The 16277-nt window shown below is 40.8% G+C and overlaps 1 protein-coding gene across 7 annotated transcripts in view; it reads left to right on the plus strand.

Moving 5' to 3' along the window:
• Window positions 1-16277, plus strand: part of cdk14 (cyclin dependent kinase 14) — a 298616-nt gene that overhangs the window by 173828 nt on the left and 108511 nt on the right. For all 7 annotated transcript variants that reach the window (XR_008828208.1, XR_008828207.1, XM_056380004.1 and 4 more), the window contains 2 exons: window positions 2380-2443; window positions 11456-11504. Coding sequence is in view for 5 of the 7 variants with exons in the window: in XM_056380004.1 (XP_056235979.1) it covers window positions 2380-2443; window positions 11456-11504 (113 nt within the window). In the remaining 2 variants the exon portion in view is untranslated. The remainder of the gene's footprint in view (window positions 1-2379; window positions 2444-11455; window positions 11505-16277) is intronic.

Consider the following 16277-nt stretch of genomic DNA (forward strand, 5'->3'; position numbering starts at 1 on the left):
CACCAATTCCTTCATTTCAACCCATACCTCCACTACCACATATTCCATTTCTTTTCCTATACCCAGTTTTCTGTATGAGATCCCTTGCTTCCCAAATCTGCCCCCTCCTCCTCCTTCTTTCCTATCTCACCTAATAGCTACATATCCATAAATTTCAAAGACCAAATGTGGCTACAACCAAGATTCTTGTATGCACAGAATGTCTGGTTTCTCTCTCCTATTATATATACATTTTCTGAGTCCCTGTCCAATATAAAACTTCTTGCATTCCACTGAAATATTAAAATTTTTATTAATGTCAACCAATACTTGATTCTTGGCTTGCCTGCAGACTTAAATTGTCTCTTACTTCCTTCCACTTCAATGCTACCATATCCAGATAATGCACTGCTGCTTTAACGAATATTTGAATCCTCTCAGTTTTTGACTTGACCTCAGATGTTGCATTTATAACCCCTAGAAACAGTTCGGTTAAAGTTAGATCTTTATCTGCTCAAAAATATGACGTGGCGGCCTTCCCACTTATATCTTACACAAAGAGAGAAAAGGAAGGACAGGTTGTGTCAATGTATATTGAGTTCTTTGTTTATCAAATAAACAACACAAAACATGTGTTTTGATTAATCTCCATTTGTAAATCAAAGTAAAACTCTGTTAATTGTATTATCTTTCTTAAAGTACATTACCGACTAGTAGACAAGATCTTTTATAATGGAGAACAGTGGTAATAATAGTCCCCTCGACTCTTCATTTGAGCCCCCTTCACTGTGGTTGACTTCATGTTTTCTCTATAACCAAGTCTTGTCATTTGTTAAACACTAAACTAAATACACTCAGAAGTGGAATATTGTTGCTAAAGACAACAATATATAGATAACTAAACAGAAAAGCTTTGTTCTTTTTTTTAAAACTGAAGATTAGTTGCTGAGCTTGCACATCAATGTCTCTTTGTCCTGACTGCTTTTATTGTTCCTGTTGAGGTTGACCTTGTGGTGCTGTACTGCTCTCTGGTGGCGCTTTTTGTTATTACACAAGCTATGACTAACATTTGGGTCAGTTGACCAACATGCTGTAAATTAAACAGTCATCTGACCTTATTACATTCCTCTGGTTTCCAGTATTTGAGTATTCCAGTAATGAATTTAGTTAACTGATGCTCTTTTAACCACACAACCCATCGTCTTTTGTGTTTGTTTTTTTCATTTTTGTTTAGGTAACATACTCAAGTTAAGAGTTGGTGATATTTTGTCACCTGTTAAGTACACAGTAACAGGGAGACAGAGTAATCTAAAAGAGACCAGAAACAGAGTTGTGTAACCAGAGTTTGACGAATTCTCTGCTGTGGAAACATAAACTGTGATTCCCTCAGCTTTTACTGTCATTCTCTTTTTTCTTTGTCTCTCAGCTGTGCTAGCTAGAGTCATCTGAAACTGATTTATTCCAATGATCCTACAGCACACGTCCATCCAGTGTTTACATGCACTATCCTCTCAACTAGAGAGTATAAATCAAACATCCCTGCACAACTACTACACTGTAGGAGCGTGCTGTAGATCAGGAATGACTGCACAATCTGGAAACTATTACGCTGCTTAACTGTGATGGATCATTTCAAAAGCATGTCCGTTGCTCTGGGTTTTGTCATCATAAACCCAGGCTGTGTGCGTGAGAACTCAGCCAGTACTTCCATGAAAGATAGACTTTTCATGACTTTGCATGAGCAATGAAATGTGTCTGTACTGGAAGTTCAAAGCCAAAAAGCAAATAATGATGCCGAGTTTCCCTGTACTCGTACCAACACACAGTAAATTCTTATGCAACTATATCTATAATCTGTAACACTTAATCACACTTGTTAGTAGTCAACAGAACATCAACATGATATTACTGCATTATTCTGTATCCTATATTTGACAAAATATATTGTAAGTGCTGTAGTTTTAAAGTATATTTTTTTAGGCCTTTATTGGATAGCACAGTAGAGAGAGACAGGAAATGGGGAGGCAGAGAGAGGGGGAATGACATGCAGTAAAGGGCCGTACAATGCGGGAGTCGAACTGGGACCGACTGCAGCGAGGACTGTAGCCTCTACATATAAGGCGCCTGCTCAACCCACTGCGCCACTCGACGCCCCAATTGCTGTAGTTTTAAATAATAAAATAATTGAGATGGCTGTGAGCATGTGATTAATTGATGCTGTGAGTTTTGCTATGAATTATTTTGTCTCTTTCTTCAGTGCTAAATAGTCAGCAATATCATTTGTGAATCCCTCTAATGAGTTAGCTGCTAATGCTAACTACCCTACCTAACCAGAAAGTCTTTTGTTTTCTTGCTTCACTTGTTCACTTTCTCTTCTCCATATTTCTGTGACTTTTTCAGGTCCTTGGCACCCCATCTGAGGATAACTGGCCAGGTGTAAACTCCTTGCCTCACTTCAAACCAGGTGAGACCATACATATTATAAAGCACAGTGAACACACATGCTGTAAACTCTCACTCACTTGTTTAAAATTCACTAAACCAAATGATAATTAATAACTCAACATAGAGTATGATAAGATGTTATCATGGAGCCGGCTGTCACTCATTATTCTGTAGATAGATAGATAGATAGATAGATAGATAGATAGATAGATAGATAGATAGATAGATAGATAGATAGATAGATAGATAGATAGATAGATAGATAGATAGAGGTGTCCCGCAGCTCATTAGTAATAATAATAATAGTAGTGTGTGTATGTGTGCTAAAGTGTAAGTGTTAGCATGGAGCCACATTTTACTCAACATAGGCCACATATCCACCGCAGGAACTTTCCCCAAGAACCAGGAATCTTTTGAGGAACTATGCAAGTTTTGACCACAGGAACTTTAGGAAGGAAATTTAATTCTGAGGTATTTGATCGATCCCCAAAAAGGTACCTGGTCACGGGGTAGTACTTTCAAAAGATTCAGGAACTTTGGGGGGTGTGGTCTGCAGTGCTCAACATTTCTGACTGGTCGAATACTCGCTGCATTTTATTTCACCTGCAATGTTTAAAAGTCCACAGCGAGCGAGTGAGCAAGCACCGAGCGAGCAAACACATTTGCCACGAAACAGGTCTGGGAGAAGGTGAAAAAATAAACAAACGGAGTGGCTATTGTTTCCACCCGCCACGTATAATACAAGATTGTCCCATACTTGAAAATAAAATGCTGCCTCCTGTATTGAATGAATACGAGATGCAATTTGGCCCATATTTTCGTTCATGTAATGTCCTCAAAGTGCTGTGAATAATGTAATGTCAAGTAATCTTCCTGGGACTTTAGGCTGCGGTGGAAACACAGACAGCAACACAGGAACCTTTTTGCTCTTGAAGAAAAGTACCTGGAACTAAAAGTTCCAGGTCAAAACGCAGCTATAGAGTGTGATAAGATCTTAGCATGGAGTCTATTGTCACTCATTATCCTTTATGCTTAAGTGTTAGCATGGAGCCATTTCTTACTTAATATAACATGGTAAAGTGTTAGCATGGATCCACTAGAGCTGATGATCTCTACAGGTACACACTTCTTTAGTAACCTGATCATAAAAATGAACCAATGGGACAGTCTACCTACCACTGTACTCCGTTAATGCAGCAGCAACAGCAGCTTCAGGAGTGGGGGTGGCAGCTCTGCTAGGGTAGCCGTGCCCTCTGGGAGCTCATTAGGGCTTTTTAGAGGGAACACGAATGGAGAGTGCAGATTAGTGTTGGTGTTGATGTAGGGAAGAAGAGCTGGAGTGGAGGACAGGGGACAGACAGGGATGGCCATAAAGAGGGTTAGAGTAATGGTGCGGGGCAGCGAGGCATCACAAAGATGTGACCCAGCCTCCAATCTCCAGTGGCCAATTAGGGACCAACTGGTGTGACCCTCATGGTCTCACACACACACACAGAAACACATACAAATGTAATCTCTCATCCTGTGGCCATGGCGACAGTTGGCCCTTGTTAGCCTCTCACATACTGTGTTGAACAGCTGTGCAGCTGTCTGAACCAGAGACACAGACACACACACACACACGCACAAACACACATATGCCTAGATTAGCCTAGTTTTTGCCTCCAAGCGTTGTATTTGTTTATATGATGTGTGCAGATCTGATGTTATTGCAGCTGCATTACTAACAAACACAGGAAGGAGGAGAAATAATTATCATATATTAGGAAAAATCTTCACACGAAATGGAATTATAATCTGCTGGCTGTGCTTAAAACTGCATGAGTAGAAATAAAGTTCAGTATGTTCATTTCATATGATTCTAAAAAAAAAGATCTATAATTATTATTCAAAGGCTGAACGATAAGAAGGCATATAGAATATTAATCTGAGAAATTCACTTGTTTGATATTAATCTGTATGTATTTTAATCATTGTAGACCTTGAGTAACATAATGGGATAATACAAAAGTCTGTCACTAATCTGAGAGTTCTTTGCAATATTCTAAGATCATTATATTTATTTTCTCAAAAAAACATTAACAGTAGCTTTGTCACTGGTTAGCTTGACATACACTATAAAATCCTACAGTGAGCAGCAGATGGCAGTAATACAACAGTCTGGAAACCTCCTTGCAGGGTTTCCACAGCAGCACTGAGCTCCTCTGAGCTGTTATCTGTTCACTCTGCCAACTAAATCACTCCTCTGGTTATGATTCATCACATTTTACTGTTACTTCTACACGCAAAATGCTTTCCAATCGTTGTGATACATCACTTAAGTTTGGGTCTCAGACATGACAGTGGCTCTGGCTCAACCTCAGAGTGGAGGCGCCACTTATTTTTTCACATTTTTGTGGTTATGAAAAGGTTCCACAGATTCCCCCTCACTTCTACTCATATCTCACTTCAGCTCTGCTGTCTTACTTATTGATGTGTTAGCTTGGGCTTTTACACTGCACTCAGAGCTAGACCATTTTGATCTGTGAATTTCTTCTTCATCATCACACTCATCACTGTTATTAGTGATGACTAAGGTTAAGTTTCATGGTTTTGTTTTGTAATTGGACAGAAAGCAGAGGAGTCAGGCAGGCAAAGCTAATATACAGTATTTAACAAATTAATAAAAAGGGGGAATGTGGAAACAACTATCACCCATCATATAGTTAGTTCACCCTTTATATTTGTTTTCAAGAGACAATCATGATCACAAGAATAAATGTTTTAACATAATCCAAATTATTGATAGATTATAATTTCACTATTAATGTTTTTTAAACCCAGTTTGAGTATCCTGTACAGCTCAAGTAATTTGACAGGAGGCACTTTCTCTTATAAAGACATATAGATAAAGCACACATTATTGGTTACACCTTTTCAGATGAAGTACAATGAGGAGTCATTATTTAATCTATTTTGCAACAATTTTGACCATTGGGTTTTTGGTCCACCTCTCTTACCAAGGTCCTTCTCCCCTGATTGCTCATTTTAGTCCTGATTGTCTCAAACATCAGAGTATAATACAATAAAATATATCTGTTTGATTGCATATCCAAATGTACATGCAGGAGCAATGGCTATCATCTTATAATCACCTGGGCACCTGTGGTCAGTTCAGGCCAGCCCTGCTGCTGAACTGGATGACTGGACCCAATGTTGGGTAGCTGGCAGGCTGAAAGTTGACACTGACGGACAGTTCGGTGGTTGGCTAGTAAGGATTAGGCTGGTAATGTAGGTGACAGCGCAGGCTGACTGTGTGTCCACATGGCAATTTTGGCTCAGATTAAGAGAACAGTGCAGCATCATAAAACTAACTAGAAAATTCCAGGGAAATTTTGAGTGCCACGGGGGCTACTGCCGGGATGAGTACATGATTTATTTCCAGTGTTCAAAAGTCACCCTGATCATATTCTGGTTTTGAGAAATGTCTTGATATAAAAGACTCTGATATAAAACAATGTCACATCCCTCCATCATGGATTATGTGGGAAATATCTCATATTCTGTCTTGTTTTTTTTAATAAAACAAGAGGCAACATGTCTTCAAACTGGCATTTAAAGGGTTAAAATCCCGAAAACTAATAAACATTTGGTAGGTTTGAGCAGAACTGAAGTGCTTTAAGAGATTTATGCAAAAAAAAGCAGAAAAAAATATTGATACATGATGATTTTATAGCATTTTCTTTGTGTGTCCTTTTTTGGACGCGAGGAACCCCAGAGGGTACAAAATGTGTTACCAGTGTATAATAGACCTGTAACAGTAACTGACATTAGATTTTAAAAATATGTCAAAAAAGACACTTTCTTGCAGAAATCCATACCTTCAGCTGTAACACAGCCAAAATGATCAGCAAATCAAAAAAGAAAAGTGAAGAAAATGTCCAAAAAAGGACAGAGGGACCCCTGAGGGTTAATAAACCCCATGAACCGCTATTTAAATTACCACTATTATGTTTTTTTCGGTGCTAAATTTAACATTACTGGGGAGGAGAGCAACGCGACTAGAAGTGACAGCGAGAGAGGGCTAGTAGCTTCTCCTCTCCTCCGTCTCAGCGGAGACCGTCACAACTTCATTCACTCTTTTAACAAAACAAAACAAAAAGCAACGAAGGAAGCAGTAAATGGACTTACATATTTAAGACCTAACTAAATGTAATTTAAGACCTAACATGCGGCTAATGTAAAGCTAGCAGAGCTTGGAGAGTTGGTTATCTGGTTGCTAGGCGCACGCACGCACGCACGCACGCACACAGGTCAGGAGCTGCCGTTGCCATGGCAATGTGAAAATCTGCCCAGAATTTGGCTTCTACATGGCTTCAAAACAACTGCAAATTATGAGAAAACCGTTACTTCTTTTCATAAACCGAAAAGACCGTGTCAGACACTGAAGCCAGAAGTTTCTACAGTCTCTATTTTATTCAGATATTCCTTAAAATGAGTGAGTAAGCTCAGTGCGAAGACAGAGAGAGATTCTTTTGAAAAAAAAAGACGATTACATTAGGTGTCAATGAGAGTGAGACAGGTATTGCTGCCGGACTCGGCACCCCCGTTTAAATTTTGTGCAGACCCTGCCTGTCAAAGTTACATTTTATGAATCCCAACAACTATGTCTACATTTTCAGAAAGAATTATTTGTCTCCTTTTTACGGTTTGGCCGCGAGCTCGAGTTAAAAATAAAAATAAAGGTTATTTTTTACTGCTTCACGCACTCTAGCCAACTGACGCTTTCACTCTAACTTTGAAGAAAAAGTGATTTGCACTCCTCCTTTGAGTGCTCACAGTTTGAAAAGTTTACATGTTATGTAAAAACAGTTCCTATCTTTTTGAGAGAGCAGAAGTTTTCCTCCGTTTTACAGTTTGAATCACATTTCTACGTGCAGGTATGAGAGAGCTGGGTGACTCAGCAAAAAGGTGCAATTTTGTTGAAAAAAGGTGGGTTTCTTAAGAAAATTCCAATGCATTTCTAATGCATTATTTATTCCCAGTTTTTTGGGAATAACTTTGGGAAAATTGGAATTTTAACACCAAAAGTCATAGCACCCCTTGCGGGATCAAGACGCACGTTTTGATGTATATATTACCGGGGTTTTCTCAAAGCTGCGGGACGAGTTACGCGCCGAAATTTGGCGGAAGAATAATAAACCCGAAACAGAAGATTAATAGATGCCTCGGAGCTGAGCACCCGTGGCACTAACTAGAAAATGCCTAAAGGAGTTTTTAAATCGAAAACAACTGGACTAGGTTATTTGTCTGTGAAGACGTTTCACCTCTCATCCAAGAGGCTTCATCAGTTCGTGAACGCATCTGACCAGGCTAGGACTGGTCCTACTTTCTGGTGTGGAGACCCAGGTATTTAACCTCTTGTGGGCGTTCACAAGGATGATGATGTCACTGGTTCCCTTTTGTGCTCCAAGTGTCAACGACAGTCGTTTGCATGACTGTCGTTGGTGGAAAATTGGTTTCGACTTCGTTAGTGCTCTATTGTGTTATAACGACAGTCGTTGGAGTCACATGCCACTTGTGAACAGTTGTTATTCTTGGAGGCTAGATTGTTGAGTCTCCTGGGAAGGGATGAAAGGGCAGCATTGTAAATTGGAGATAGGTGGTGTCTGAGACCTCAACCTGGAGACCTGGTCAGATGCGTACACGAACTGATGAAGCCTCTTGGATGAGAGGTGAAACGTCTTCACAGACAAATAACCTAGTCCAGTTGTTTTCGATTTAAAAACTCCTTTAGGATACTATGACCTGGACAAATGAGAATATACACAGGCTTAACTAGAAAATGCATTTCCTGCTGAAAATGCATGTGAATGCTGAGAGCTGAATGACATTGCTGAAGCAATGCTGACAAAGCTGAAGCAACTGCTGAAGCAATGCTGAAGTAGCTGGAGCAATGACTGAGGAAGATGTACCTTTATCGATCCCCGTAGAGGAAATTCAAATTGACACAGCAGCACAGAAGAATAGCAGCACAAGAGGAAAAATATAATACAGAATAAAATAAGAAGAGAAACAGAATCTAGAATAAATAAGATAAATTAGAAAATACTATACAATGAACCCTCGTTTTTCGCGGGGGTTACGTTCCAAAAAGAACCCGTGATAGGCGAAATCCGTGAAGTAGTAACCTTTTTTTTTTTCGTTCGTATCCAGCGTAATGTTTTTTTTTATGCAGTCACTAATCCACAAAAGTAATGCAGACTCCATCCTTACCATGGTCTTGTTGCGGACAGTTGCAGCCCTTTTTGCATCCTTATTAAAACTTATTGCTGCTGTCGTCCTTATGTTATTTTCCTTCTTCTTTATGGAACGAACGGAAGATTCATTAATTCCATAATGGCGACCTACAGCCGCATAGCTTCTACCTTCCTTTAGCATGTCCAGAAGTTTAACTTTTTCTGCGATAGTTAGCATCTTCCTCTGCCTTTTGGGCCCGAGCGCAAGTGCCTTTGTCGGTGCAGAACGTTTTGTCAACATTATGGGTTTTAGAGAAAATTTGCAAACTTAAATGTGGCAAGCTGTTTTACGTACATGTACATATTAAACCGTAACGTTATTGACACACAGGTAGAGAAGAAGCGGGGAGACTGTTTAGCCAATCAGAATGCACAATGCAAATCCGTGAAGCAGCGAGAACGTGAAAGGTGATCCGCCAGGGTTCACTGTAGACAATAATGTGCAATGCGAGTAGGCATTTCTATACATGCGTAAAATAATATATAAAGAGTATAGTGGTTGTTGCAGTTTGTGCGGATTTTATTGTTATATACAGATTTGAGTCCTTAGAGTGTTGGTGCTGCCGCGTTGTGCAGTCTGATGGCTGATGGGACAAAAGAGCCTCCGAGGTGCTTGGAGGCACATGGCTGGATGGCTGAACGTGCTCCTTAGCTGCCTCAGGTCAGCAAACAGAGGATGAGAGGGGTTGTCCAGGATGGTTTTCAGCTTTCCTCTCATCCTCTTCTCTGTCACTGCCTCCACACTGTCCAGTTCCACCTCCACCACAGAGCTGGTGTTCTTCACCAGCTTGTTCAGTTTCTCAAATGGTATGAAATGGTTGAAAAGGCCTGAATTGTTTATGGAAAGTGTAACAAGGTGTAGCATGGAAATGTACAAGAATGTGCAAAACAGAAAAAACATGTAAGTTGAAAGTTAATGGCCAAGATTGGCAGAAGAAAACCTAAAAAAAAAGAAATGTACAAGCAATACTTGAAGGAGATTTCTGCAACAATGCTAAAATGGTCCATTAGCTGCAAAAGCTGGGAACTGAAACATTGAAAGCCAAAGTATTTACTGCCAAGGGTGGAAGTAAGAATAAAATGCCTTGAAACTGTGAAAGAAATCATTTGTATTAGTAACAGAAGGATGAACTTCATCCTAAAGAGTCGAAACTTTAATTTAACATATCAATAAGCCGATTAATCACTTAATAGCTGTGAACAGTTTAAAGTTTGAATGAAGTCTGTAGCTGAAAGTATGCTTAAGTAGTTGAAGTTCAAAGAGGCTGAAGTTTTAAAGGATTTGAACGCTGTCTCCAATGTAAAAAATTGCAGAAAAAGCTTAATATTTAAAGAACTATAAATAGTATCGAAAAGTTGATTTTAAGCATGAATCTCCTGTAGAAGCTTAATGTTTTGATAGTAGTTAGCAACTGCAGGAAAGTAAAAGGAGGATCTCAAGTATAACACCAGTGGAGCAGGCTAAATTCAAGATGTCTGCTGCTGTATTCACTGTTGTACTGTCCAATCTGAACTGTTATCTCCCTCTATGACTACTAACTTAAGCTTTCTGCTAAACAGCTTTCTGTCTGTCTGTCTGTGTGTGTCTATGTGTGAGTGTCTGTAAGTGTAAATGTGTGTGTGTCTCCGTGTGTCTGTGCGTGTGTGTGTATGTGTGTCTGTGTGTGGAAGACAGAGCTGACAGAGCTGAGTGAGAATTTGGCTTGGCAAGCCCATTAAACAACTGCTATTTATGAAAAAACAGGACCTCCTATTAGAACAATTGTTAGACCGTGAGCATTACAAGACCTTTGTGCACAGAACATGTGGCTTTGGTGTTTCTATAGCCAAAAATGTGGGAACAGGAGCACATTACAAAAAAAGGGTCAGTTCTGTTTTCCTCTGGAATCAGCTCCTGAATTTGTATTGCAGTCTATGGGAGAGCTGAAGGGTATTCCCATCACTTTGAGGCTCACTGTTCTCTGTGCTAGGTATACACTTTCTATGAAACAGGACAAATGTGTCTACAACCTGGGGAATTACAGACTGAAATATGTGGCCATGAGGATGTGTTACACAGAATATTTTCAGACAAGTTTTAGCGCTTCTCCCACGGTAACATTGATGTCACCCACTCTAGCCACTGAACATTCCGTACATTACACACCCATAATAACTCAAAAATTATCAGAAAAAAGAATAAAACTTAAAATGTATCATTTAAAAACAGTACAAGATACCATAATGTTGAATACAAGTTTAATAGCTGAAAGTCTTGTGAACAGTTTAAAGTTTGAATGACATCTATATCTGAAAGCATGCTGAAGTAGTTGAAGTTCAAAGAGGCTTAAATTTTCAAAGACAGTCTCTCCATTCTTTTGAAAGACACAAAAATTGCTGAAAAAGCTTAATATTTAAAAAAAAATAAATAGTAGAAAAAAGTTGAATACAAGCACCCGTCCTGAAAAAGCTGAATGTTTTGATAGTTGAACTGTTTCTGTAGCACAAAGTATGTAGGAGTAGTTAGGTGCCGAAATAAGGGCGGAAGACATAAGAATAAAAGATAGATTTGAATAACAATAATGTGAATGCTTTAGCATTTAATTGCCTGATTTTTAATGTAATTTCTGAATGAGTTGCTGCTGCGTGTAGGAGTTCTGTGTGAAGGTGTTTTAGAGCAGTGCAGCAGATGTGTAACTTTGTGATGAGATAAATGTACATTAAGCAGATGGCAAGTTGTGGTTCACACACTTTGCTGTTTGTTGTCATTGCAGATCGGTTTACAGTGTACAGCGCCAAGAAGCTCAGACAAGCGTGGAACAAGTAAGTTCTGATTATTCATATAAAGGTTTTTCATGTGTGTGTCTATCAGTCTGCACATATCAATATATTGTTGTATATTATCAAAGGGTGCTGTAGCTAAAGGACACAATTGTCATCTTTCCTGTATTCAAAGTCAAATTACCATTGGTAGTGAACAAACCCTTAGCATTGTTTACAAACTCATTAAATCTCATATGCTCTTCCTCTAACTTACACTGGTAATGCAGTCTGTAGTAAATTAAAATGTTCTGACTGGAGCCACAAACCACCAGGAATCAGGATTATTCAGGATACAATTTGCTTTATTTATCTCTCATTGTTAAATGGTGATAAGGGGATGCTTGTCAGGTGATTGCCATGGTTCTAAAACAAAAAGAAGAGCAAATTACAATATTTTTGCTGACCAAATCATAAATCCACTTTTAGATTATATTAAATGTGTCTGAATTAAAAAAAACAAGAATATCACAATCATGATTAAACCAACCAAACTCATAATCCTTACTATTATTTAACAAATAAGATCAAACATAACAAATTATCCATTAACCTTAATGTCAGACACACCATAATTCAAAGGAATATAAAATAACTACTTACATTGAAGGTCAAGTCAAAAGTCACATGGCAAACACCTGCAAACACCTGACAAACAAAGGTGTTTGGGAACAAAGAGGAGGAAGTGATCCTCAGGCCTCTACTTATAAGGTGGGAGGTACCACCATCCTGAGCCACCACTGGGTGCCTCCTCCTAGTGGAGAGGAGGAAACAAACTGGCGCTTTCTAACAGCCGGCCCCTGGATTTGAGCAGCAAATACGTTTCATTTAGCTTCGTCATCATCAATTTCAGGCAGTGGAATTAATCTGGAAACAGGGCGTAAGTATTCTCGGCCTTGGATAATGACCTTAGCGCTGCGAACTCGCCCATCCTTTCCAGGGCAGGTTTCAGTTATCCTCCCAATAGGCCATGATGCTCGAGGATACTGGGGGTCAACTATCAATACAACCTGACCTGAATCCAAGTTGTCCTTGTCAGTATCCCATGGAAGATAATCGTGAATGAAAGCTGTCCAGAGATGATCAGCCAAGATCTGACTGTGACGCCATCTTCACCTGCCAAGGAGTTCACTTTCACAGTACATTGCCTGAGGAAGAGAGGAGTCGGGCCGCCCCATCAGCAACATATTTGGTGTTACTGGGTCTGGATCAGCAAGGTCAGAGGAGATGTATCCGAGAGGTTTAGAATTCAGAATGCCCTCAACCTCAATCAGGACTGTGTGTAGGACTGTTTCTGTTGTTGGTTGATTTCCTAGTGCAGCATGGAGGGCCATTTTTATTGACTTTATCTCTCGTTCCCAGCTTCCACCGAAATGTGGGGCAGATGGAGGATTGAATTGGAAGTTCACCTGTGTATGAGCCAGTTGATGCTGCAAGTCTGGTGCCATGGCCAGGAATGCATTTTCCAACTCTGCCTGTCCTGCTCTGAAGTTAGTCCCACAGTCCGAGAGGAGTTCAAAAGGTTTCCCTCTACGAGAGACAAATCTTCTGAATGCCATTAAGAATGTATCTGCATCCATACTGTCGAGCAACTCAAGATGTATGCGTCGTGTTGTTAAGCATTTGAAGAGTATGCCCCATCTCTTCTCTGTACGGCGGCCGACTTTTACTGTGAAAGGCCCAAAACAGTCTATGCCTGTGGACCAAAATGGGGGCTTAAATAGTCTGAGGCGGGCCGGAGGAAGGTCTGCCATTTCAGGAATGACTGGATTGGCTCTCCATTTCTGACAGTCTTGAGACTGGCGTTGATGCTGATGAATAGCTTGGCGACCACGCAGGATCCAGTACCTGCGTCTCATTTTTTGCCAAGGCACGCTCAGGGCCTGGATGAAGCAGTTTCACATCATAATGCTTTATAATGAGTGTGGTTATTGGATGTTTTGGATCCAATATAATAGGATGGATGTTGTCATGGTCAAGGGTCTCCACTCTTCGAAGTCGACCTCCCACTCTGATAAGGCCGAGATCAGGGTAATATTCTGGAGACAGTGGGAGTAGTTTGCTACTCTTTGGTATGGATTTGCCAGTTTTAAGAGCATTGAACTCCTCAGGGAAGCAGTCTATTTGGGCCTTTTGCAGAAGATGCCTCTCTGAGTTTATATATCTTTGAGCTATGTTTGAGTTATGATCTGCGTCTGCCGCCCCATAAAGCATACTCTTTTCCTTTACTAGTTCATCCCAACTGTTGTACTTAGTCAGGTCATCAGGAAGGTCATTTGCCGTGACTGTGCCACAGAACATGGCTTTCCTGAGATCTTCAACAGGCTCTGATTCAGCTGCCACACATGGATTGGCTGGCCAACAGTTGTTATTCAGTAAAAGGAATGGGGGGCCTTGGCTCCATCTGTGTTTCTGAGAAAGCTCTAGGAGGGTTTTGCCCCGTGTTAGGTCATCAGCTGGATTATTCTTTGAGTCAACATATCTCCAGCTCTTTGTGTCAGTCAGAGTCTGAATCTCCGCTATTCTTGTCCCAACAAACACCTTGTAGCAACAGGAATGAGATGTTAGCCATGACAGGACTGTTGTGGAATCTGTCCAGAGGGTCACTGATTGTAGAGGAATAGTGAGTTCAGATCTGAGAAGGTTAGCCAGCTGGGCACCAGAGAGGGCTGCACATAATTCCAGGCGAGGGATAGATAGCTGGCGTTTAGGGGCTATACGAGACCTGGCAATGATGAAGCTGACATGGGTGTGTTCATGTTCGTCTTTAGTCTGAAGGTAGGCATCACAAAATACCTGCATATGGGATTCTGAAGTAGCTGCGTTGGTACAAGGGGGCAGATAACAGCGAGGAAAGTGAATGTCAGGGAGATTTTTCACTTCCTTCTCCCATGCTTGCCAGTTTTCCAACAAGCTATCTGTTTTGATGAGGTTATCCCATCCTCTCTCCTGCTTCCATAGATCTTGTACCAGGATCTTTTCATGGGTTGTGAAAGGGGTCAGATAGCCCAGAGGCAGTAGTGTAGTCTACGTGATACGCAGGTATACGCTGTATACCCACTAGAAAAGGTCCCGACTTACCGTACAACCACTAAAAAATGTGCAAAGATACGTATCAGTATGGGGTTTTGACATAACGTTCAATTTCCCTTTAAAATCTGCGTCGCGAACGGTCGCGAAGCGCGCTCTTTTGGACCACAGGGGCTTCCATCAGGCGTGACGCGAAATCTACGTAAGTTGAAATTTTCCTGGCGGGAAAAAAAGTAAACTAATGGGTGAGCATTATTTAACATCAAAGAAAAAGCAATGAAACGAAAGTAGAACCAATTGACTCTATTTCAGTGTTTCAATCCGGTACATACTGCCGCCACTTCGGGGGATAGTACAGATGGAGCAGCAAACACATCATAGTCATATAAATACAATAAGTCTTTCATGATCTCATGTTAATGCATACTTAATGCATTACTGAGCATGGTGGTTCTTGTTCGGGGTTATTTTGAAACAGCTGCTGCTGTATAGATGTGTGCGAGGCTGGGGTGGGGGGGTGTCAGAGTATACCCACTAGAAAAAACTAGACTACACCACTGCCCAGAGGATCATATTGTCTTGCCAGCACTTTATATATATTCCTCATCGTAGGCTGATGGTAAGTGATGGATCTATTCTTGTAACCCAGCACGTCTGTAAAGCAATTCCATTGGAGGCCAAGTGTCAGCTCTTTGGGGTCTCCATTGTCTGAGAGCCACAATTCACTAGTTTTCGACTTTGCATCAAGGGAAAGATGGTGTATTACAGCTGGATCATTACTAGCCCATTGTCTGATGTCAAACCCACCATCAGCAAGCAAAGGTCTCATTTTGTCAATGAGGGATTTGGCTTCATGAGAGGAAGGGAGACTTTGGAGGCAGTTATCGACATAAAAACAATGTTGGACAGATTGAAGGACCTCCTCATTTCCATCACAGTGATCTTGGACATGTCTGTGGAGTGCATATGTGGCACAGCATGGGCTACAAGTCGTTCCAAATGGCAAAACTTGCCATTCATAAATGCTGGGCTCCTGGTCTTGCTGCATACTTCTCCATATGAAACGCAGTAGGGGTTTGTCCTCATTTAACAGGCGTACCTGATGGAACATGCCTTTGATGTCTCCACAGATGGCAATGGCATGTTGGCGGAATCTGAGTAGGACTCCAAGGAGAGAGGGACCCAGTATTGGGCCAGGTAGTAGACAGTTGTTCAGGCTTTGTCCCATGTATTCAAAGGAGCAGTCGAATACAATTCTGTGTTTGTTATTATGTTCAACAATGTGATGTGGGAAATACCAAGTCTCCTGTGGTTGATCTATGTGTTCACTGGGAATCCTTTGAACATATCCAGAATGGACAAAATTATGCAGCTCCTCTTCGTATTTATCAGAAAGTTTGGGATCTTTGGACAGGCGTCTTTCTGTAGCACAGAGACGGGGCAGACAGCTTCCTTTGGAGCTTTAAGGACAGGGATGTTGGAAGCTCTTAACAGTGGAGTGGCATAGCGCATTACACCATCTATCTCTGCTCTAACTGTCTTAGACTGCAGTAGAGTGATAGCTAGATTGTCTTGTTTTGACCTTGTGGCTGTCTTTTCATTCACATATGGCAAAGCGTCACTCTGCCAGAGTCTCTCCATATTCCTTAGCAATTCACTTTTGAAACAAGTTAGAGTGAAGGAGACAGTGTGTTGGGTTTGAACTAAGCTGGCTGGCCCTTGGAGAGCCAATCCCAGCCTGGTATG

This window comes from Seriola aureovittata, chromosome 7, assembly GCF_021018895.1.
Source record: "Seriola aureovittata isolate HTS-2021-v1 ecotype China chromosome 7, ASM2101889v1, whole genome shotgun sequence".
NCBI classification, from domain to species: domain Eukaryota; kingdom Metazoa; phylum Chordata; class Actinopteri; order Carangiformes; family Carangidae; genus Seriola; species Seriola aureovittata.